The sequence below is a fragment of the Oncorhynchus nerka genome, linkage group LG14, assembly GCF_034236695.1.
Source record: "Oncorhynchus nerka isolate Pitt River linkage group LG14, Oner_Uvic_2.0, whole genome shotgun sequence".
Taxonomy (NCBI): Eukaryota; Metazoa; Chordata; class Actinopteri; order Salmoniformes; family Salmonidae; genus Oncorhynchus; species Oncorhynchus nerka.
The window spans coordinates 12,990,469-13,014,961 of record NC_088409.1 but is presented as its reverse complement, the minus strand read 5'-3'; the positions used below and the strand labels follow the sequence as shown (position 1 = coordinate 13,014,961).

Here is a 24,493-nt window from a genome sequence, read left to right as displayed (position 1 = left end):
TCTCAGAACGTGTATTTTATTTACTCTAGAAAGTGACAACTGCAAGACAGGGTACTCCAACATCACCTAGTTACTGAACAGAACATTTAAAAAAGGAAAATAATATACAGTTAAACAACATGATACTGGGCTTTTAAATCAGCAGACTGACAAATATATTGTGCTTTTATATTGGGATTTCAACAAAACATTGTAGTATTGAAGTAGTCTGGATACTGGTCTGTTTAGCCATTATTCCACTTCTTGACATAGTAAACTATATTTGGTATGTCACGGAGTGGAATGTTAGCTAAACAGACGTTTCCCAGGCTAGTATTAAAGTAAAACTGTCGACCAAACTATCCCAGTATGTATCGGTTGCCTGGTTACTGGTCAGACAGGAAGTAGTCATCAGCCAGGGTCTCAGCAGCAGTCAGTCTTCCAACACACACCAGCAGCTTAGACAGCAGGGCTTGAAGTTTGTCCTCCTGGACAAGAGGACACACAACATCCTTTAAGCACTTTGTGACTGTCTTTCAATGGAAAACGAGTTAAAAATGACATGTTTTATTCTCCTAATTAAAACTGACCTGCACTTTGGGAGCAAAACTAAAATGCATTCTAAATGAATTGAAGCATGAAAAGGCCATCAGGGTTACTGACCAGTTTCACTCCGCTGATATCCAGGGCCAGTCTGCTGCCACTATCCAGATCCCCGTTGAACCCTGGGGCATTCAGCTGCAGACAGAGTTGTTGAAGCCAAAAAATAAATGGTATGGACCCAACTGCTTACTGAGAGCTTCTTTTCAACAAGTCTATTGTTCACATCTCCTCGAGTCTCTCCGGATGAATATTCAATGTTATCATTAACTTCTGCTAATGATTTCTCCTGTATGACATGTCAGAGTTCCCCTGAAACCCCTTAAAATACATATAAATTCCTGCTGTATTCCACTCTGTCCCAAAGCTGCTTGACCCCGAGCTATAGAGCCATCCATCTTGTGTTATACAGAGACCTGGGCTGATCTACAGAGAGGGCAACATGAAGGTGTTTTACCCAGAACAGCAGGCAGCCGTAGGAGTACATGTCACAGGCTGGAGTAGGAGGTGTGCCTTGTGTCTGACGGAGCTCTGGGGCCACCAGGCTGATAGAGCCGGCCACCATCCCACTGTCCACTGCCCTCTGTACCTGGAACCAACATGGTACGTACAACCATGAAACAACCATATGTAGCGCTCATTCAGACAGGTGTAAAAGAAACCAAGGTACATGAGATAGTGTATTTAAAATGGAAGGGGGAAAACAGTTGTTTTTGTTTGATGAGAGAGATGTGGTAAATTAGGGTTGTGCTGTCCATTCATGTTTTTTGTATGTTATTTTTTATACCAATGATCAGGCCACACCCGGCCATGATTACAGACACCTGTGTGTGTCCTTTGACACTATAGAAACTAGTCACCCCACAGTGTTTGTCATTATACCCTGATGAAGACAGCTTGTCTGTTGAAACGTTGGTTATTAGGTTATTACATCTAGTGTGCAGTTCTCCTTTAATTTGAAGTAATAGGCAGTTCCTCTCCTAAACAGGTGTTCTACTCCACTAGCCAGCACCTCACCTAAACAGGTGTTCTACTCCACTAGCCAGCACCTCTCCTAAACAGGTGTTCTACTCCACTAGCCAGCACCTCTCCTAAACAGGTGTTCTACTCCACTAGCCAGCACCTCTCCTAAACAGGTGTTCACTAGCCAGCACCTCTCCTAAACAGGTGTTCAGCACCTCTCTAAACAGGTGTTCTACTCCGCCAGCCAGCACCCAGCACCTCCTAAACAGGTGTTCTACTAGCCAGCACCTCCGCTAGCCAGCACCTCTCCTAAACAGGTGTGTAGCCAGCACCTCTCCTAAACAGGTCTCCTCCGCTAGCCAGCACCTCTCCTAAACAGGTGTTCTACTCCACTAGCCAGCACCTCTCCTAAACAGGTGCTAGCCAGCACCTCTCCTAAACAGGTGTTCTACTCCACTAGCCAGCACCTCTCCTAAACAGGTGTTTCTACTAGCCAGCACCTCTCTAAACAGGTGCCAGCACCTCTCCTAAACAGGTGTTCTACTCCACTAGCCAGCACCTCTCCTAAACAGGTGTTCTACTCCACTAGCCAGCACCTCTCCTAAACAGGTGTTCTACTCCACTAGCCAGCACCTCTCCTAAACAGGTGTTCTACTCCACTAGCCAGCACCTCTCTAAACAGCCAGCACCTCTCCTAAACAGGTGTTTCTAGCCAGCACCTCTCCTAAACACTAGCCAGCACCTCTCCTAAACAGGTGTTCTACTCCACTAGCCAGCACCTCACCTAAACAGGTGTTCTACTCCACTAGCCAGCACCTCTCCTAAACAGGTGTGCGTTTCTTTAGGCTCCACGTTAGGCCAGCAAAGTGTTTTCCGCTAGCCAGCTACCACAAGTCAGGTGTTCTACTCCACTAGCCAGTCTCCACCATGCCTTGATTGTCAGGAGGAGGACGAAGACATTGTGGAGGGGAGAAGACATTGGGGTTGAGGGAGGCATGGGTGACGCCTGCAGCGTGGAGAGCCACGCTCTCATCACCTTCATAGGCCCCAGTAGGTCCTACAGCCTGATGGGAGAGACAGGACAGTAGGTCATCACCTTCAGTAGGTCAAGTCTACCCTGATGGGAGAGACAGGACAGTAGGTCAATGTGTTATACTACCAGTCCCCTGATGGGAGAGACAGGACAGTAGGTCAATGTGTTATACTACCAGTCCCCTGATGGGAGAGACAGGACAGTAGGTCAATGTGTTATACTACCAGTCCCCTGATGGGAGAGACAGGACAGCAGGTCAATGTGTTATACTACCAGTCCCCTGATGAGAGAGACAGGACAGTATGTCAATGTGTTCTACTACCAGTCTGATGGGAGAGACAGGACAGTAGGTCAATGTGTTATACTACCAGTCTGATGGGAGAGACAGGACAGTAGGTCAATGTGTTATACTACCAGTCTCCTGATGGGAGAGACAGGACAGTAGGTCAATGTGTTATACTACCAGTCTCCTGATGGGAGAGACAGGACAGTAGGTCAATGTGTTATACTACCAGTTATACTAGGTCCAGTCTCCTGATGGGAGAGACAGGACAGTAGGTCAAGGTTATACTACCAGTCTCTGATAGTAGGTCAATGTGTTATACTACCAGTCTCCTGATGGGACAGACAGGACAGTAGGTCAATGTGTTATACTACCAGTCTCCTGATGGGAGAGACAGGACAGTAGGTCAATGTGTTATACTACCAGTCTGATGGGAGAGACAGGACAGTAGGTCAATGTGTTTACTACCACTACCAGTCTCCTGATGGGAGAGACAGGACAGTAGGTCAATGTGTTATACTACCAGTCTGATGGGAGAGACAGGACAGTAGGTCAATGTGTTATACTACCAGTCTCCTGATGGGAGAGACAGGACAGTAGGTCAATGTGTTATACTACCAGTCTCCTGATGGGAGAGACAGGACAGTAGGTCAATGTGTTATACTACCAGTCTGATGGGAGAGACAGGACAGTAGGTCAATGTGTTATACTACCAGTCTGATGGGAGAGACAGGACAGTAGGTCAATGTGTTATACTACCAGTCTCCTGATGGGAGAGACAGGACAGTAGGTCAATGTGTTATACTACCAGTCTGATGGGAGAGACAGGACAGTAGGTCAATGTGTTATACTACCAGTCTCCTGATGGGAGAGACAGGACAGTAGGTCAATGTGTTATACTACCAGTCTCCTGATGGGAGAGACAGGACAGTAGGTCAATGTGTTATACTACCAGTCTCCTGATGGGAGAGACAGGACAGTAGGTCAATGTGTTATACTACCAGTCTCCTGATGGGAGAGACAGGACAGTAGGTCAATGTGTTATACTACCAGTCTCCTGATGGGACAGACAGGACAGTAGGTCAATGTGTTATACTACCAGTCTCCTGATGGGACAGACAGGACAGTAGGTCAATGTGTTATACTACCAGTCTCCTGATGGGAGAGACAGGACAGTAGGTCAATGTGTTATACTACCAGTCTACCAGTCTGATGGGAGAGACAGGACAGTAGGTCAATGTGTTATACTACCAGTCTGATGGGAGAGACAGGACAGTAGGTCAATGTGTTATACTACCAGTCTCCTGATGGGACAGACAGGACAGTAGGTCAATGTGTTATACTACCAGTCTCCTGATGGGACAGACAGGACAGTAGGTCAATGTGTTATACTACCAGTCTGATGATGGGAGAGACAGGACAGTAGGTCAATGTGTTATACTACCAGTCTGATGGGAGAGACAGGACAGTAGGTCAATGTGTTATACTACCAGTCTCCTGATGGGAGAGACAGGACAGTAGGTCAATGTGTTATACTACCAGTCTGATGGGAGAGACAGGACAGTAGGTCAATGTGTTATACTACCAGTCTCCTGATGGGAGAGACAGGACAGTAGGTCAATGTGTTATACTACCAGTCTCCTGATGGGAGAGACAGGACAGTAGGTCAATGTGTTATACTACCAGTCTGATGGGAGAGACAGGACAGTAGGTCAATGTGTTATACTACCAGTCTGATGGGAGAGACAGGACAGTAGGTCAATGTGTTATACTACCAGTCTGATGGGAGAGACAGGACAGTAGGTCAATGTGTTATACTACCAGTCTGATGGGAGAGACAGGACAGTAGGTCAATGTGTTATACTACCAGTCTGATGGGAGAGACAGGACAGTAGGTCAATGTGTTATACTACCAGTCTCCTGATGGGAGAGACAGGACAGTAGGTCAATGTGTTATACCACTGATACCAGTCTGATGGGAGAGACAGGACAGTAGGTCAATGTGTTATACTACCAGTCTCCTGATGGGAGAGACAGGACAGTAGGTCAATGTGTTATACTACCAGTCTGATGGGAGAGACAGGACAGTAGGTCAATGTGTTATACTACCAGTCTCCTGATGGGAGAGACAGGACAGTAGGTCAATGTGTTATACTACCAGTCTCCTGATGGGAGAGACAGGACAGTAGGTCAATGTGTTATACTACCAGTCTCCTGATGGGAGAGACAGGACAGTAGGTCAATGTGTTATACTACCAGTCTGATGGGAGAGACAGGACAGTAGGTCAATGTGTTATACTACCAGTCTGATGGGAGAGACAGGACAGTAGGTCAATGTGTTATACTACCAGTCTGATGGGAGAGACAGGACAGTAGGTCAATGTGTTATACTACCAGTCTCCTGATGGGACAGACAGGACAGTAGGTCAATGTGTTATACTACCAGTCTGATGATGGGAGAGACAGGACAGTAGGTCAATGTGTTATACTACCAGTCTGATGATGGGAGAGACAGGACAGTAGGTCAATGTGTTATACTACCAGTCTGATGGGAGAGACAGGACAGTAGGTCAATGTGTTATACTACCAGTCTCCTGATGGGAGAGACAGGACAGTAGGTCAATGTGTTATACTACCAGTCTGATGGGAGAGACAGGACAGTAGGTCAAGTCTGTTATACTACCAGTCTACCAGTCTGATGGGAGAGACAGGACAGTAGGTCAATGTGTTATACTACCAGTCTCCTGATGGGAGAGACAGGACAGTAGGTCAATGTGTTATACTACCAGTCTGATGGGAGAGACAGGACAGTAGGTCAATGTGTTATACTACCAGTCTGATGGGAGAGACAGGACAGTAGGTCAATGTGTTATACTACCAGTCTGATGGGAGAGACAGGACAGTAGGTCAATGTGTTATACTACCAGTCTGATGGGAGAGACAGGACAGTAGGTCAATGTGTTATACTACCAGTCTGATGGGAGAGACAGGACAGTAGGTCAATGTGTTATACTACCAGTCTCCTGATGGGAGAGACAGGACAGTAGGTCAATGTGTTATACTACCAGTCTGATGGGAGAGACAGGACAGTAGGTCAATGTGTTATACTACCAGTCTGATGGGAGAGACAGGACAGTAGGTCAATGTGTTATACTACCAGTCTGATGGGAGAGACAGGACAGTAGGTCAATGTGTTATACTACCAGTCTCCTGATGGGAGAGACAGGACAGTAGGTCAATGTGTTATACTACCAGTCTCCTGATGGGAGAGACAGGACAGTAGGTCAATGTGTTACACTACCAGTCTCCTGATGGGAGAGACAGGACAGTAGGTCAATGTGTTATACTACCAGTCTGATGGGAGAGACAGGACAGTAGGTCAATGTGTTCTACTACCAGTTATACTACCAGTCTGATGGGAGAGACAGGACAGTAGGTCAATGTGTTATACTACCAGTCTCCTGATGGGAGAGACAGGACAGTAGGTCAATGTGTTATACTACCAGTCTGATGGGAGAGACAGGACAGTAGGTCAATGTGTTATACTACCAGTCTGATGGGAGAGACAGGACAGTAGGTCAATGTGTTATACTACCAGTCTGATGGGAGAGACAGGACAGTAGGTCAATGTGTTATACTACCAGTCTGATGGGAGAGACAGGACAGTAGGTCAATGTGTTATACTACTACAAAACAAGGGCATGTGAATAAGGTTCCAAAACTGCCCGATTTCCCAGAAAACTCTGTTGGAAGAAGGGGAATCCTCCAACTGAGATTTCTGGAAACCTGGGAATTTTGGGAGAGTTTTGTAACTCTAAACGTGAAATATGAGGAAGGTAGTAGAGAGAACTCACTGAGGCAGTTAGGGGTGTGGCAGCCTGAACAGCCCAGAGACTTCCATTGGGGAAATATGGCACCATCACATAGGCAAGAGGGTCTGACTGGAAGAGAATGGTTCATAGTGACATCACAAATGGAGAACACGACCTCTCTAAAATGTTCTGCCTGGTCAATCAGTGGTTGTACAACATTCCCTACGATGTAGCCTCCACAGACTTCAGGACTTTCATACTTCCCCCGCTTAGGGGAGCAGAGCTGTTGTGAAGGAAGTGTGTGTGTTTACACAGGACGTAACGCCCCCACCTACTGTCAACCAATCATGTCAACGCAGAGCTAAACAGAGCCCTCTGCATTGTTACAAAATTTGGGAGGCTCACGGCGATGCGGTACAGAGCTCGACATGGCCTCTGCACGCCTCAGGAGGCGCCGCAATTACATCACACCCTCCATACGAAGCCTCCGACCGCATTTTCAGATCATGCATAAATTGTCTTTAAGTCTAAGTCAAGTTCCTCAGATCATGAAACATGTGGCTTGTAAGACAGGAAGACATATGAAGCTTAGTGACTGGGTCGAGACAGGGAAGCTGAGTGAGCAGTACCTTGCCAAAGAACAGTGCCAGAAGAGGGAGTATTCCAGTGTCAGTCTGACTCTCCCGCTGAGTCCTGGTTCTGTGAAACTGGGTGGTTCTCTCCAACACTCTGGCCTCTGCCTCCTCATTCACAGTGTAACCCTGACAGGGGAACCAGACACAAACCACCAATAAGGATAACAGCTAAACCTCTGTCAAAAGACCAGGGTCTTTCAGTTGGCACTAAACGTGATCAAAACGTCTTTAAACAGGAACAGTAATACCTGAACATGTTCAAAAAGAACAATCATTCTGTTTCAAAATGTTTGCTCACATTTGGGCCTGACAGCCTTACAGGTTAAAAACATTGTGTAAATGTGGAACTCTAACTCCCATATGGCACCCTATTCCATATATAGTGCACTATTTTTAACCAGAGCGCTATGAGCCCCTAGTCAAAAGTAGTGCACTATATAGAGAATAGGGTGCTATTTGGGACGTAGCCCTAAAAAGGTGTGTGAAAAAGGGGTTACCTTGAGTATGACCCTCTGTCCCTGGAACTCAGTACAGACCAGAGGCCTGCGTCCACTCAGCTCCTTCATGGGCTCAGCGTCAAACATGTCCCTGTCCAGACTCTTCACCACCAGACCTCCAGAGCTCTGCACACACACACACACACACACACACACACACACACGGTTGTGGTCATCATACTCACATCTGTGAAATACGTAGGTGCTGCTAATAATACAGACATGATGAGAACATGGTAATTAGGAACACAGTGAAATAATACTGGACACATTCACAGATTTCCACTAGGGGACAGTACTGCAGCACAAGGTGACCATGTCCTGGTTTCCATATGGTCTTGTACAGAGGTATAGTTGGATCAGTCAGGACTCAGGTTGTGTCTCACCATGTGGCTGTGGATGTCTGCCTCAGGGTAGAGCAGGGGGAGCTCAGGACAGCAGCCTTCAGCCAGAGCACTGAGCTTCATCTACAACACAAACATGACACAGTTATTAGGGAGGGGTGTGATGAGTGGAACTTACACATTGTGGAAGTGTTCCTGGACTTAGTTGGAACACAGAATTACAATGACAGAACATATAAATGACAGAATTAGAATGACAGAACATATAAATGACAGAATTAGAATGACAGAACATATAAATGACAGAATTAGAATGACAGAACATATAAATGACAGAATTAGAATGACAGAACATATAAATGACAGAATCAGAATGACAGAACATATGACAGAATTAGAATGACATAACATATAAATGACAGAACATATAAATGACAGAATGATGTTGGAACATGTAACGTACATATTCTTTTCTTTCTTGACCGATTTCATGGAAAAGAGTGTTTCTGGTCTCAGCAATCTCTTCCTTCTTCTTCAGAATCTCCGTTAGGTCAAAGTCTTCAGCCTGACAGGAGAAACCATTAATAAACCTCCCTTTCCTATATTACCACTCTAATCACTACTGCATTCACAGGAAATCATTCTGCCATTATAACTATACAAATTGAGCGCATGAGCTGGGTATCCTCCGCAGACAAGCCAGCTGTTCTGGGACTGTGTTCCAAACTGCATCCTATAGAATTGGCCGGTATACAGTATACCAGGGTATTTGGAAATGGCCAAAGATTGGTTTTTCAATACCGTTTATAAAACTATTTTGAAGGTAAGTTTTTCAATACAGAACTATTCTCCATGTCTCCACTTTCGTCATCTACAGCATGTTCAGCCATAGTATTAGTGCAGAGCAGGCCGGTCAGTCTGTGCTTTCGTCACCTACAGCATGTTCAGCCATAGTATTAGTGCAGAGCAGGCCGGTCAGTCTGTGCTTTCGTCATCTACAGCATGTTCAGCCATAGTATTAGTGCAGAGCAGGCCGGTCAGTCTGTGCTTTCATCTACAGCATCTACAGCATGTTCAGCCATAGTATTAGTGCAGAGCAGGCCGGTCAGGCTGTGCTTTCGTCACCTACAGCATGTTCAGCCATAGTATTAGTGCAGAGCAGGCCGGTCAGTCTGTGCTTTTGTACATATTTTAGTGATATGATGGTGTTATTACTGGAAGTTGAAGTGTTTCAATACATCTTTATATTTGTAGCTACTTAAGCAAATACCTGCAGTCAACTTGTGCAATACGTTAGGAGATAAAGCAGATGGCGTTGATCATTTCACCTGTCACATTATGAAGCTCACCGTAGTTCCCCAGAACAGTTGAGACAGTCACATTATTGTACATTATGAAGCTCACCGTAGTTCCCCAGAACAGTTGAGACAGTCACATTATGAAGCTCACCGTCGTTCCCCAGAACATGTTCAGCCATAGTATTAGTGAACAGAGACAGTCACATTATGCAGGTAGTTCCCCAGAACAGTGAGACAGTCACATTATTGTACATTATGAAGCTCACCGTACAGAACAGTTGAGACAGTCACATTAGTACATTATGAAGCTGTTCCCCAGAACAGCTGAGACAGTCACATTGTACATTATGAAGCTCACCGTAGTTCCCAGAACAGCTGAGACAGTCACATTATTGTACATTATGAAGCTCACCGTAGTTCCCCAGAACAGTTGAGACAGTCACATTATTGTACATTATGAAGCTCACCGTAGTTCCCCAGAACATTGTACATTATGAGACAGAACAGTTGAGACAGTATTGTACATTATGAAGCTCACCGTAGTTCCCCAGAACGTTGAGACAGTCACATTATGAAGCTCACCGTAGTTCCCCAGAACAGTTGAGACAGTCACATTATTGTGCAGAGCACCGGTTCCCCAGAACAGTTGAGACAGTCACATTATTGTACATTATGAAGCTCACCGTAGTTCCCCAGAACAGTTGAGACAGTCACATTAGTATGAAGCTTAGTCCCCAGAACAGTTGAGACAGGCACATTATGAAGCTCACCAGTTCCCCAGAACAGTTGAGACAGTCACATCTGAAGCTCAGCATCCCCAGAACAGTTGAGACAGCCATATTTGTACATTATGAAGCTCAGAGCAGAACAGCCTGAGACAGTCTGTGCTTCGTCCCCAGAACAGCTGAGACAGTCACATGAAGCTCACCGTAGCAGAACAGTTGAGACAGTCACATTATTGTGCATGAAGCTCACCGTAGTTCCCCAGAACAGTTGAGACAGTCACATTATGTGCTCACCGTAGTTCCCCAGAACAGTTGAGACTGAAGCTCACCGTAGTTCCCCAGAACAGTTGAGACAGTCACATTACATATGAAGCTTAGTTCCCCAGAACAGTTGAGACAGTCACATTATTGTACAGAGCAGTTCCCAGAACAGTTGAGACAGTCACATTATTGTACATTATGAAGCTCACCGTAGTTCCCAGAACAGTTGAGACAGTCACATTAGTGTACATTATGACAGCTCACCGTAGTTCCCCAGAACAGTTGACAGTCACATCAGCTCACCAGTTCCCAGAACAGTTGAGACAGTCACATTATTGAATTATGAAGCTCACCGTAGTTCCCCAGAACAGTTGAGACAGTCACATTATGAAGCTCATGTAGTTCCCCAGAACAGCTGAGACAGTCACATTACATTACGAAGCTCACCGTAGTTCCCAGAACAGTTGAGACAGTCACATTATTGTACATTATGAAGCTCACCGTAGTTCCCCAGAACAGTTGACAGTCACATTATTTATGAAGCTCACCGTAGTTCCCCAGAACAGTGTTATTAGAAGTCACAGTTCCCCAGAACAGTTGAGACAGTCACATTATGAAGCTCAGTAGTTCCCCAGAACAGTTGAGACAGTCTTTATACATTATGAAGCTCACCGTAGTTCCCCAGAACAGTTGAGACAGTCACATTATTGTACAGAAGCTCACCGTACTTCCCCAGAACAGTTGAGACAGTCACATTATGAATGTCGTTCCCCAGAACATGAGACAGTCACATTATGAAGCTCACCGTAGTTCCCCAGAACAGTTGAGACAGTCACATTATTGTACATTATGAAGCTCACCGTAGTTCCCCAGAACAGTTGAGACAGACATTATGAAGCTCACCGTAGTTCCCAGAACAGTTGAGACAGTCACATTATGTCACGTAGTTCCCCAGAACAGTTGAGACAGTCACATTATTGTACATTATGAAGCTCCCGTAGTTCCCAGAACAGTTGAGACAGTCACACATTATGAAGCTCACCGTAGTTCCCAGAACATTTGAGACAGTCACATTATGAAGCTCACCGTAGTTCCCCAGAACAGCTGAGACAGTCACATTATTGTACATTATGAAGCTCACCGTAGTTCCCCAGAACAGTTGAGACAGTCACATTATTGTACATTATGAAGCTCACCGTAGTTCCCCAGAACAGTTGAGACAGTCACATTATTGTACATTATGAAGCTCACCGTAGTTCCCAGAACAGTTGAGACAGTCACATTATTGTACATTAGCTCACCGTAGTTCCCCAGAACAGTTGAGACAGTCACATTATTCACCGTCAGAGTTATACTACAACAGTTGATCCAGTCACATTATGAAGCTCACCGTAGTTCCCCAGAGTTGACAGTCACATTAGACAGTCACATTATGAAGCTCACCGTAGTTCCCCAGAACAGTTGAGACAGTCACATTATTGTACATTATGAAGCTCACCGTAGTTCCCCAGAACAGTTGAGACAGTCACAGTTCCCCAGAACAGTTGTCACATTATGAAGCTCACCACATCAGTCAGAGTGCTGCCTGCTGATAGAATGATGGAGAACAGTCACATCAGTCAGAGTGCTGTCTGCTGATAGAATGATGAGCTCCACATCAGTCAGAGTGCTGTCTGCTGATAGAATGATGGAGAACAGTAGCTACCACATCAGTCAGAGTGCTGTCTGCTGATAGAATGATGGAGAACAGTAGCTACACATCAGTCAGAGTGCTCGACAGAATGTCTGCTGATAGTGGAGAACAGTAGCTACACATCAGCATGTCAGAGTGCAGTGTCTGCTGATAGAATGATGGAGAACAGTAGCTCCACATCAGTCAGAGTGCTGTGCTGATCTAGCTACACATCAGTCAGAGTGCTGTCTGCTGATAGAATGATGGAGAACAGTAGCTCCACATCAGTCAGAGTGCTGTCTGCTGATAGAATGATGGAGAACAGTAGCTACACATCAGTCAGAGTGCTGTCTGCTTAGAATGATGGAGAACAGTAGCTCCACATCAGTCAGAGTGCTGTCTGCTGATAGAATGATGGAGGAGAACAGTCAGAGTGCTCTGCTGATAGAATGATGGAGAACAGCTACACATCAGTCAGAGTGCTGTCTGCTGATAGAATGATGGAGAACAGTAGCTCCACATCAGTCAGAGTGCTGTCTGCTGATAGAATGATGGAGAACAGTAGCTCCACATCAGTCAGAGTGCTGTCTGCTGATAGAATGATGGAGAACAGTAGCTCCACATCAGTCAGAGTGCTGTCTGCTGATAGAATGATGGAGGAGACATCAGTCAGAGTGCTGTCTGCTGATAGAATGATGGAGAACACATCAGTCAGAGTGCTGTCTGCTGATAGAATGATGGAGAACAGTAGCTCCACATCAGTCAGAGTGCTGTCTGCTGATAGAATGATGGAGAACAGTAGCTCCACATCAGTCAGAGTGCTGTCTGCTGATAGAATGATGGAGAACAGTAGCTCCACATCAGTCAGAGTGCTGTCTGCTGATAGAATGATGGAGAACAGTAGCTCCACATCAGTCTGCTGTCTGCACAGAGTGCTGTCTGCTGATAGAATGATGGAGAACAGTAGCTCCACATCAGTCAGAGTGCTGTCTGCTGATAGAATGATGGAGAACAGTAGCTCCACATCAGTCAGAGTGCTGTCTGCTGATAGAATGAACAGAGAACAGTAGCTACACATCAGTCAGAGTGCTGTCTGCTGATAGAATGATGGAGAACAGTAGCTCCACATCAGTCAGAGTGCTGTCTGCTGATAGAATGATGGAGAACAGTAGCTACCATCGGAAGTGCTGTCTGCTGATAGAATGATGGAGAACAGCTACACATCAGTCAGAGTGCTGTCTGCTGATAGAATGATGGAGAACAGTAGCTCACATCAGTCAGAGTGCTTCTGCTGATAGAATGACAGAACAGTTACATCAGTCAGAGTGCTGTCTGCTGATAGAATTTAGCTCACATCAGTCAGAGTGCTGTCTGCTGATAGAATGATGGAGAACAGTAGCTCCACATCAGTCAGAGAGCTGTCTGCTGATAGAATGATGGAGAACAGTAGCTACACATCAGTCAGAGTGCTGTCTGCTGATAGAATGATGGAGAACAGTTAGCTCCACATCAGTCAGAGTGCTGTCTGCTGATAGAATGATGGAGAACAGTAGCTCCACATCAGTCAAGTGCTGTCTGCTGATAGAATGATGGAGAACAGTAGCTCCACATCAGTCAGAGTGCTGTCTGCTGATAGAATTGGAGAACAAGCTCACACATCAGTCAGAGTGCTGTCTGCTGATAGAATGATGGAGAACAGTAGCTACACATCAGTCAGAGTGCTGTCTGCTGATAGAATGATGGAGAAGTAGAATCAAGTGAACTGTCTGCTGATAGAATGATGGAGAACAGTAGCTCCCACATCAGTCAGAGTGCTGTCTGCTGATAGAATGATGGAGAACAGTAGCTCCACATCAGTCAGAGTGCTGTCTGCTGATAGAATGGAGAACAGTAGCTCCACATCAGTCAGAGTGCTGTCTGCTGATAGAATGATGGAGAACAGTAGAACATCAGTCAGAGTGATGTCTGCTGATAGAATGATGGAGAACAGTAGCTACACATCAGTCAGAGTGCTGTCTGCTGATAGAATGATGGAGAACAGTAGCTCCACATCAGTCAGAGTGCTGTCTGCTGATAGAATGATGGAGAACAGTAGCTCCACATCAGTCAGAGTGCTGTCTGCTGATAGAATGATGGAGAACAGTAGCTCCACATCAGTCAGAGTGCTGTCTGCTGATAGAATGATGGAGAACAGTAGCTCCACATCAGTCAGAGTGCTGTCTGCTGATAGAATGATGGAGAACAGTAGCTCCACATCAGTCAGAGTGCTGTCTGCTGATAGAATGATGGAGAACAGTAGCTCCACATCAGTCAGAGTGCTGTCTGCTGATAGAATGATGGAGAACAGTAGCTACACATCAGTCAGAGTGCTGTCTGCTGATAGAATGATGGAGAACAGTAGCTCCACATCAGTCAGAGTGCTGTCTGCTGATAGAATGATGGAGAACAGTAGCTCCACATCAGTCAGAGTGCTGTCTGCTGATAGAATGATGGAGAACAGTAGCTCCACATCGGTCAGAGTGATGTCTGCTGATAGAATGATGGAGAACAGTAGCTACACATCGGTCAGAGTGATGTCTGCTGATAGAATGCCCGTTCCTGAATTCTCATCCAAGTGGAGAAGAGCAACTGAAGAACGGCATCAAAATAATTTCGAACAGAAATTACAATAAGAAGCCTTTTATATCTGCATTTACAAGATGCAGCAAGATATTTCTTATGAGATTTATATTTCTTTCCCTGTGTGAAAAGCATAGAATTCTGCATTAGGGTGACCCTTAAATTGAACTTGCTAGTTATCTAATGGCTGAATGAATAAGGAAATGGGAAACATATTGCATTAATAAGGAAACATATTGTGTTGGCTTTCTGCCCTGTTTGACAAGTCAAAGCCCTTTGTATGAATGATCTGTACAACTGCCACTGCAGCTTGATTTATGAACGGTCAAAAGTAGGACACTAAATAGACTTCCTCGTCTCTCACCTCCTCCAGACTGGCCTCCTCCACCTGTCTCCACCTCAGCTGACGGAATTTCTTCACAGAGAACAGAGAGTCTGAAAGTATTCTGCCACTGTAGCATCTCACCCTTAAACTGAATAGAACACAAACGGAATGCAACACAAACTGAATAGAACACAAACAAAACACAAACGGAATAAAACACAAACGGAATAGAACACAAACGGAATAGAACACAAACGGAATAGAACACAAACGGAATAGAACACAAACAGAATAGAACACAAACAGAATAGAACACAAACAGAATAGAACACAAACGGAATAGAACACAAACGGAATAGAACACAAACGGAATAGAACACAAACGGAATACAACACAAACGGAATACAACACAAACGGAATACAACACAAACGGAATAAAACACAAACGGAATAAAACACAAACGGAATAAAACACAAACGGAATGCAACACAAACGGAATGCAACACAAACGGAATGCAACACAAACGGAATGCAACACAAACGGAATGCAACACAAACGGAATGCAACACAAACGGAATGCAACACAAACGGAATAGAACACAAACTGAATAGAACACAAACTGAATAAAACACAAACGGAATATAACACAAACAGAATAGAACACAAACAGAATAGAACACAAACTGAATAGAACACAAACTGAATAGAACACAAACTGAATAGAACATCCTTGATAAAGGAGAAAACATCAGTTTGAGAGATAAGAGCACATCTCCAGACTGCTAGTGTTCTGACACAGCAGAAAGAGAAGCTATATGGTTAAAGACAAAGAGCAAGATCTACTCAGATTAGGGTCGCAGCATTAAGGGAAACTTTGAGGTTTTCTAGAAATCTTGGTTGGATGATTCTGGATTTCCTGCATATTCGCTCACAATTATGGGAATCTTCCAACCTTGATTTCTGGAAAATCTGGTAAGTAAACACTTTAAACATCTAAAACAATTCTCCCACCTTGGTGTTGAGCAGATATTTCTCCATAATGTCCCTCAGCAGACTCTGCTCACTCTGAATGTGCTGCATGACTTTGTGGAAAGCATTGGACACTGCCTTGGTCTCATGGTTGTTCTGCTCCTGTTGAGTAAACAAACAAGTCAACAACAAACAGAGTAAAAAAACACGACAATGAGGTAACGCCGTGTTCAAAATAACAGAGAAATCTCAGACTTCAGTGTGTTTAAGACCACTGGGAACTCGGTGTGGGGGGGGCTAGTAGTTTTGAACGGTCATCCAACTCAGAATTCCAAGTCAGGAAACTCTGCCATCTTTCTGAAGCTCCAACTTTCCGACCTGAAGATCACTGATGTTTCCCAGTTGTCTTCAAAGCACCATAAGGCTCACTGACATGTAGCTGGACAGGTTAAATATGGGCCCTGGTCAAAAGTAGTGAATTATATAAAAAGGGAATAGGGTGCCATTTGGGACGCAGCCAAACTCACCCCGACTGACAGGGGACAGTCCAGCTCCTTGGCCACGTTGTTCTCTGCCTGCTTCAGCAGCTCATTCACTCCGTCCACGATGTCATTCACTCCCACCACTGTGTTAGCTGACAGGCAGAAAAACTGAAGGGACATTGGAGGATTAGGATTTCCCAGACAAGCCCAATGCTTAACTAAAAAAAACTTTTGAACATGAACATGTTTCTTAGTCCACCACTAGGCTTAATCTGTGTCTGGGAAACAGGCCCAAACTGTATAGTTCCATTCCCAGGAAGACCGCTGGAGAAGAATTACATGTCAAATCATTTTCCGTGGGCATATCTTCAATCACTTTAGTAAAGAGAACAGTTGTTCCCCTTCCCACCCTTCACAGTACACAAAAGCTTGGGAGAAATAAACCCAGACTCTCTTTTTTAAGTTTCTTCATCCTCAGTTCACCCAAACCAAAGCTGTACCGGGTCACTGTACCTTGCCAACGTTCTCCGACCAGGTACACAGGGCCTGGAGGGCCTTGTCCGTCCCGTCTCTGACAGAGCTGGTGAGCTGACTCCTCTGAGTCCTCCACTGGCTGTACTGCTCAAAGGCCTGCTCTCCAACATCCCCCTCCATAGAGGAGGGACCAAACACTGCAGTCAGGGAGGAGCTCACCTCCTGTAACACGGACACAAGGGAACAACAGCTTGATCATAACACGCGTCCCAAATAATACCCTATATAGTGCACTATGTAGGGAATAGGGTGCTATTTGTGCCACATCCTTATATGTTGATGCATCAGAGCAGCTGATAGCCTTGATATAACCCCAATCCTGTGAGGTCATCTAGAAATAACAAACCCACTTCACATATTTGGAATGTTGAATGAAAAAAATATATATTCAGATGACAGAATCCTAGTTTTCATTTTCAGTACCTCCAGTTTGTCCATGCGTTGTCTGACTGGCAAACACTCAGCCTCCTGAAGGAAGGACTCTACAGTGGCAGTCAGAACACCTCGCACCTTATTCCGGTTGTCTATCAGATCCCCAAGCTGCTCCTTCTGCAAAATGGACGCCAAAACATGGTCATTTCACTGATGAGAAACTGTATTCTGATCTGATGAGACGCTATGTCCCAAATGGCAACCTATTCCCGATTTAGTGCACTACTTTCAACCAGACCACTATGGGCCCTGATCTAAAGTAGTGCACTAAATAGGGAATTGGGTGCCATTTTGAATGCACACATTAACAGTAGGATGCAGACTGACCGTCTGACAGGCCTTGAGTTTCTCCTGAGCCAGACTGTAATCTCTCCATGCCGACTCCAGCTTCTCCATGGCAACCGGGGCAGAGATGCTGTTGTTTATGATGTTGATAGACTCCGTAAGGCTGTCGCTATCTGTGTTACCTGGGTTTCTCTCTCTGTCCAGTAGAAATAAAACCACGATAATGCAAATCAATAGAAAGAGTAACTCAATGTGAAATGTTGAATTGTAAAAATAAATAAATACATTTAATAAAACATTGTTACTTAATATTCGTTATTCTATAATAAAATAATTCCAATTCAAGAGATGTGTGTGTGTGAGGGGGGGGGTCAGATCATGGTACCTCATTACCATATAGTGCACTACTTTCGACCAGAGTGCACTATATAGGGCGCTATTTGCCACCCAGACCATCACAGTACCTTAATCCTCTCAGAGAATCGACTCTCTCAGCCAGTCGACAGAACCGTTCAGCCACCGCGGAGTCCAGGAGCTTATCCACTTGCTTCTCCTTCTTCTTTAACTGTCCCCTCATAGCCTAAACACAGGGAGAACCATTCAAAACACCAAAGACAGAGACACAGTAGCACAAATCAAATCGGATGTCACATGCTTTGGAAACAACGGCTGTAGATTGACAGTAGAATGTAAAGTGTTGGTCCCATGTTTCATGAGTTGAAATAAAATATACAATTTCTGCACAAAAAGCTTATTTTTCTCAGATTTTGTGCACAAATGTGTTTACATCCCTGTTAGTGAGCATTTCTACCAAAATAATCCATCCACCTGACAGGTGTGGTGTATCAATTAGTGTATTAAACAGCATGATCATTATACAGGTGCACCTTGTGCTGGGGACAATAAAAAGCCACTCTAAAATGTGCAGTTTTGTCACACAACACAATGCCACCGATGTCTCAAGTTGAGGGAGCATGCAATTGGCATGCTGACTGCAGGAATGTCCACCAGAGCTGTTGCCAGATAATTTAATGTTAATTCCTCTACCATAAGCCGCCTGCAACATAGTTTTTGAGAATTTTGCAGTACGTCCAACCGGCCTCAAAACCACAAACCTTGTGTAGCCACGCCAGCCCAGGACCTCCACATCCAACTTCTTAATTTGATGAAACTGTGGGTTTGCACAACCAAAGAATTTCTCAGGGAAGCTCATCTGCGTGCTCGTCGTCCTCACCAGAGATTTGACCTGACCAGTTTGGTGTCGTAACCGACTTCAGTGGATAAATACTCACCTTCGATGGCAACTGGCATGCTGGAGAAGTGTGCTCTTCACGAATGAATGTCCCAGTACTTCCATTGCCTCATACTTGCCAGACATGTCACCCATTGAGCATGTGTGGGATGCTCTGGATCGACGTGTACGACAGCGTGTTCCAGTTCCCTCCAATATCCAGCAACTCCACACAGCCATTAATGAGTGGGACAACATTCCACAGGCCAATCAACAGCTTGATCAACTCTATGCGAAGGAGATGGTGGTCACTCCAGATACTGACTGGTTCTCTGATCCATCACGCCCCTACTTTTTTTTTTTAAACCTTTTCTGTTACCAACAGATACATATCTGTATTTCCAGTCATGTGAAATCCATAGATTATGTGTGGTGAGGTTTGAATGTACTGTGGTGAGGGTTGAATGTAGACTCGTTAATGTGCTGTGGTGAGGGTTGAATGTGCTGTGGTGAGAGATGAATGTGCTGTGGTGAGGGTTGAGTGTAGACTCGTTAATGTGCTGTGGTGAGGGTTGAATGTGCTGTGGTGAGGGTTGAATGTAGACTCGTTAATGTGCTGTGGGGAGGGTTGAACGTAGACTTGTTAATGTGCTGTGGTGAGGGTTGAATGTACTGTGGTGAGGGTTGAATGTAGACTCGTTAATGTGCTGTGGTGAGGGTTGAATGTACTGTGGTGAGGGTTGAACGTAGACTCGTTAATGTGCTGTGGTGAGGGTTGAACGTAGACTCGTTAATGTGCTGTGGTGAGGGTTGAACGTAGACTCGTTAATGTGCTGGGTAATGTGCTGTGGTGAGGGTTGAATGTGCTGTGGTGAGGGTTGAATGTGCTGTGGTGAGGGTTGAATGTAGACTCGTTAATGTGCTGTGGTGAGACTCATTAATGTGGTTGAAATGTAGACTCGTTAATGTGCTGTGGTGAGGGTTGAATGTAGACTGCTGTGGTGAGGGTTAATGTGCTGTGGTGAGGGTTGAATGTAGACTGTTAATGTGCTGAGGGTTGAATGTGCTGTGTGCTGTGGTGAGGGTTGAATGTAGACTCGTTAATGTGCTGTGGTGAGGGTTGAATGTGAGGGTTGACTGACTCGTTAATGTGTTAATGTGCTGTGGTGAGGGTTGAACGTAGACTCGGTAATGTGCTGTGGTGAGGGTTGAATGTGCTGTGGTGAGGGTTGAATGTGCTGTGGTGAGGGTTGAATGTAGACTCGTTAATGTGCTGTGGTGAGGGTTGACTGTAGACTCGTTAATGTGCTGTGGTGAGGGTTGAATGTAGACTCGTTAATGTGCTGTGGTGAGAGTTGAATGTGCTGTGGTGAGGGTTGAATGTAGACTCGTTAATGTGCTGTGGTGAGAGTTGAATGTAGACTCGTTAATGTGCTGTGGTGAGGGTTGACTGTAGACTTGTTAATGTGCTGTGGTGAGGGTTGAATGTAGACTCGTTAATGTGCTGTGGTGAGGGTTGAATGTAGACTTGTTAATGTGCTGTGGTGAGGGTTGAATGTAGACTCGTTAATGTGCTGTGGTGAGGGTTGAATGTAGACTCGTTAATGTGCTGTGGTGAGGGTTGAATGTAGACTCGTTAATGTGCTGTGGTGAGGGTTGAATGTAGACTCGTTAATGTGCTGTGGTGAGGGTTGAATGTAGACTCGTTAATGTGCTGTGGTGAGAATTGAATGTTGACTTGTTAATGTGCTGTGGTGAGAATTGTATGTTGACTTCTTAATGCTATGTGTTCATGAGCAGGTGCTCAGGGACAATTGACTAGTAGAAATCTGCTCCATACGACACCAGTCTCACCTGCACTTCCTGTTTGGCAACTTGCAGGTCAGTCTCCAGCTGCTCTGATTGGTTCTGGAGTGTGTTCCTCTCCACCTTCCATCTCTCTGCCTCTTTAGCATAATTAGCAGTCTCCTCTTTCAACTTCTGAAATTACAACACAAGACGATACTCATACATACCTAATGTCCTGGAAAGCTTTCCGTGTGAGTGTGTCAGTGTGTCTCTCCACTCTGTTTGTTCAACCTGGAGCTCTGAGAGGCTGTCTCTCAGCTGGTCCTCCCTGCGCTGGGTCTCTCGTTCTGCCTTCAGCCTCTGGTTCTCCTCCACCAGCTCCTGGTCCATCTTCTTCTTCATTAGGTTGGCAGCATGCTGGGCTGTGGCCTTGCTCTTCTCCCTGAGCAGGAGTTAAAACACACAGGCTGACAGAAAACACAGTCCTAGACAGACAGGTGTCTTACTTCATTATCCCAGAGGAACAGACAGACAGGTGTCTTACTTCATTATCCCAGAGGAACAGACAGACAGGTGTCTTACTTCATTATCCCAGAGGAACAGACAGACAGGTGTCTTACTTCATTATCCCAGAGGAACAGACAGACAGGTATCTTACTTCATTGAAAGGGGACTCTGGTCGGGGAAAGCAGGCCGTAGTTTGGGCATGCAGACTGTAGAGCCAGGCATGTCCCCATCCCCCTGCGGGCCAGGCCAATCCAACACCCGCTGAGGCCACGGGCAATGGGACTCCTGCAGGGCCCGCAAAGACATGGGGCCCTCACGGTTACTCCCCGGGAGGGTGAACTTGGCAAACTTCATCTTCAAAACCTAAGAGAGCATTTTAGTGTCAGTTTTCAAGATGTGCCTTGAGTCATAAAAAGTCCTTACAGGACATAACAGACAGAGGTTTGTTTGAGGACCTCTTCACCGATGTCCAGGTTTCCCTGAAAGGCCTGGACCAGGACGGTCCCGTCCAAGCAGACAGACTTCTTCTGGATGCGGACCTTCTTCCCATAGATCAGATTCTGAAGGAAGGCCTTTCCCTAAAGAGCAAAACAAGACAATGCACATTTTGTGAGCAAAAGGACTCTACTGAAAATAAATGACTTAAATGTAAATGTAATCAACCCATTCACACATATATGACACCAAATACTAAACACTAACCCTTAAGATAACAATCCTATTTTGCGTGGGGGACCTGCCATATTTCCACATAGACATTAATGACAGCACATGGAGAGGAACAGAGTACCTGCAGGAAATGTGCTGAGTCTTGGTCAGTGGACACACTGAAGCACTGGAACTTGTACTTCTTGACCAGACAAGGTGCCTGTAGATCCCCTGGCAACTCCACCAGAGCTGACCGACTGACAAACTCTGTGTTCCCATAGTCAATGTAGGACACGTGAAACTGGACACAAGATAGAGATTGGAATGTCAGTTTGCATCCCAAATGACATCCTATTCCCTATATAATGCACTACTTTTGACCAGGGCCTATTGGGATAAGTAGTGCACTATAGGGAATAGGGTGCCATGTGGGTAGTATCCAGACACTCATTGACTCACATTATCAGTCTGCTGCAGAACCTTGCACCTGTACCAACAGCTGTCCCCAGAGAAGACTGCCCCATAAATCTAGATGCAAACACAAGATAAAGGCAATGTATGAATCCAATGATAATGGTTTCCCTCTTCTCCATCACTCCAAGTCTAGGTTCTCCCTTTCTTTACCTTCTGAGGATTGGGAGTTCCAAGTACCCTTGGGGCTGTTGGGCATTTGTCTGCCAAGGCTTTTCTTATGTTGTCAATGGCTTGATCGTCCTTGACATTCTACAACACATAACAAACAAACAGATGGGAGTTTACTGTGTACATGTTTGGGTTACATTTCTTTGGTGTTCTTGTGTAAATCAAACGGATCAATCAACAGGTGAAATGTTCAACCAAAGTTCAAACGTTAATTAATCCAATAGTGGTATGTGCTACGTGGTTAGCTACCTGCGCCCAAAACGTGACGGCGTCCAAAACGTGTGTAACACCAACAAGCTCCACTAAAATTAAATGAAACCAGAATTAATACGCGAAGGATATTTTTCATAATTAAGTGGATAGTTATAGAAATATTTAGACGACAAAAAGAATACTCACTATTCTCACCGTCCATCATTCATTGGTCTATGTTTATAGGTTGATTGGCTGTGATGTAAAAAACACAACATGATAATGAGCTAGAATGCATGGCCACGGCTCCCTGGCGAGGCCAACGTGAAATCTATCCATTTATAAATTCAAGTTTTTGGAGAAATAATTTGTTCTAAAAAACAGATGTTGTCCATGAAGTTACCGTGGAAACAGACAAACATATATTGTTAATTACAGTAGGTCAACCTAATAATCTCACCTGTTTGGATCTTGATATGGGTCTTCTGTAAACGAAAGAAATGTATACACTTGACCTCATGCTGAGGTCAAGCGGTTCATGGAAAAACCTGCCCCTCGAAGACACATTTTTTCTGTGATACTCTACAGTGGGTCTCTTAGCAGGTGTAAATAATGTGTAGTACATATTAAAGCGATAAGGCACGAGGGGGTGTGGTATATTGCCAATATACCACGGCCAAGGGCTGTTCTTAAACCTGACGCAACGCGGAGTGCCTGGATACAGCCCGTAGCCGTGGTATAGTAGCCATATACAACTTATTGCTATTATAAACTGGTTACCAACTTAATTAGAGCAGTAAAAATACATGTTTTGTCATACCCATGATATAAGGTCTGATATACCACGGTTGTCAGCCAATCTGGATTCAGGCCTCAAACAACCCAGTTTATAATAGTTGAATACATCATACTGTGTAAATAAAGGTACGTTTGTTATTCAACATGATAGTTTTTTTTGTGGTGTAAAGTACTTAAGTAAAAATACTTGAAGGTACTACTTAAGTTGTTTTTTAGGGGGATATCTTTACTTTACTAATGATCATTTTGACAACTTTTACCTCCCTACATTCCTAAAGAAAATGTACTTTTTACTCCATACATTTTCCATGACACCCAAAAGTACTCATTACGTTTTGAATGCTTAGCAGGACAGGAAAATGGTCTAATTCTCACACTTATCAAGAGAACATCCCTGGTCATCCCTACTGCCTCTGATCTGGCAGACTAACTAAACACATGCTTGGTTTGTAAATAATGTCTGAGTGTTGGACCAAGCCCCTGGCTTTCCGTAAATTAAAACAAGAAAATGCTTTATATAAGAAATGTAATTATTTATATTTTTACTCAAGTAGTATTTTACTGGGTGACTAACTTTTATTTGAGTCATTTTTTCTTAAGGTATCTTTACTCTTACTCAAGTTTGAAAATTGGGTACTTTTTCCACCACTGATCGTTCTTAAGTTACAAGGAGCTGCACAAGACCATATTTTGTTTATCTTAATACACTGACTATAGCCAACAAACAACTGTTCTGTTGTTTATATACTAACTCTGCACCAGATGTCACTGTTACCATCTGTAATGTGTGGCTAGCCAGGAGTCATCATGAACAATACAATATCTTATGAAAAGGATTTTATGAAATGAATTATTTAATAAAATTCAGTCTTCTGATGCCCAAACAACCATTGCCACTGAACCCCCCTCCACCATCGCATCAATACATCTCAAAC

General features: G+C 44.6%; 1 protein-coding gene across 1 annotated transcript; it reads right to left on the bottom strand.

Annotated features, from left to right (window-relative positions):
• stk31 (serine/threonine kinase 31) lies at nucleotides 1–23,080 on the bottom strand. The gene is given in 26 exon segments (XM_065027162.1): nucleotides 1–467; nucleotides 643–717; nucleotides 1,037–1,168; nucleotides 2,520–2,606; nucleotides 6,713–6,799; nucleotides 7,300–7,431; nucleotides 7,803–7,928; nucleotides 8,189–8,269; nucleotides 8,610–8,711; nucleotides 15,086–15,161; nucleotides 15,163–15,194; nucleotides 16,062–16,181; nucleotides 16,547–16,669; nucleotides 17,015–17,197; nucleotides 17,459–17,584; nucleotides 17,795–17,948; nucleotides 18,217–18,332; nucleotides 20,838–20,963; nucleotides 21,063–21,213; nucleotides 21,430–21,641; nucleotides 21,734–21,856; nucleotides 22,069–22,227; nucleotides 22,386–22,454; nucleotides 22,551–22,649; nucleotides 22,818–22,870; nucleotides 22,968–23,080. Coding segments are annotated over 26 exon segments (2,865 nt in total). The 5' UTR covers nucleotides 22,987–23,080; the 3' UTR covers nucleotides 1–365.
• Between the last annotated feature and the right edge of the window lie 1,413 nt (nucleotides 23,081–24,493).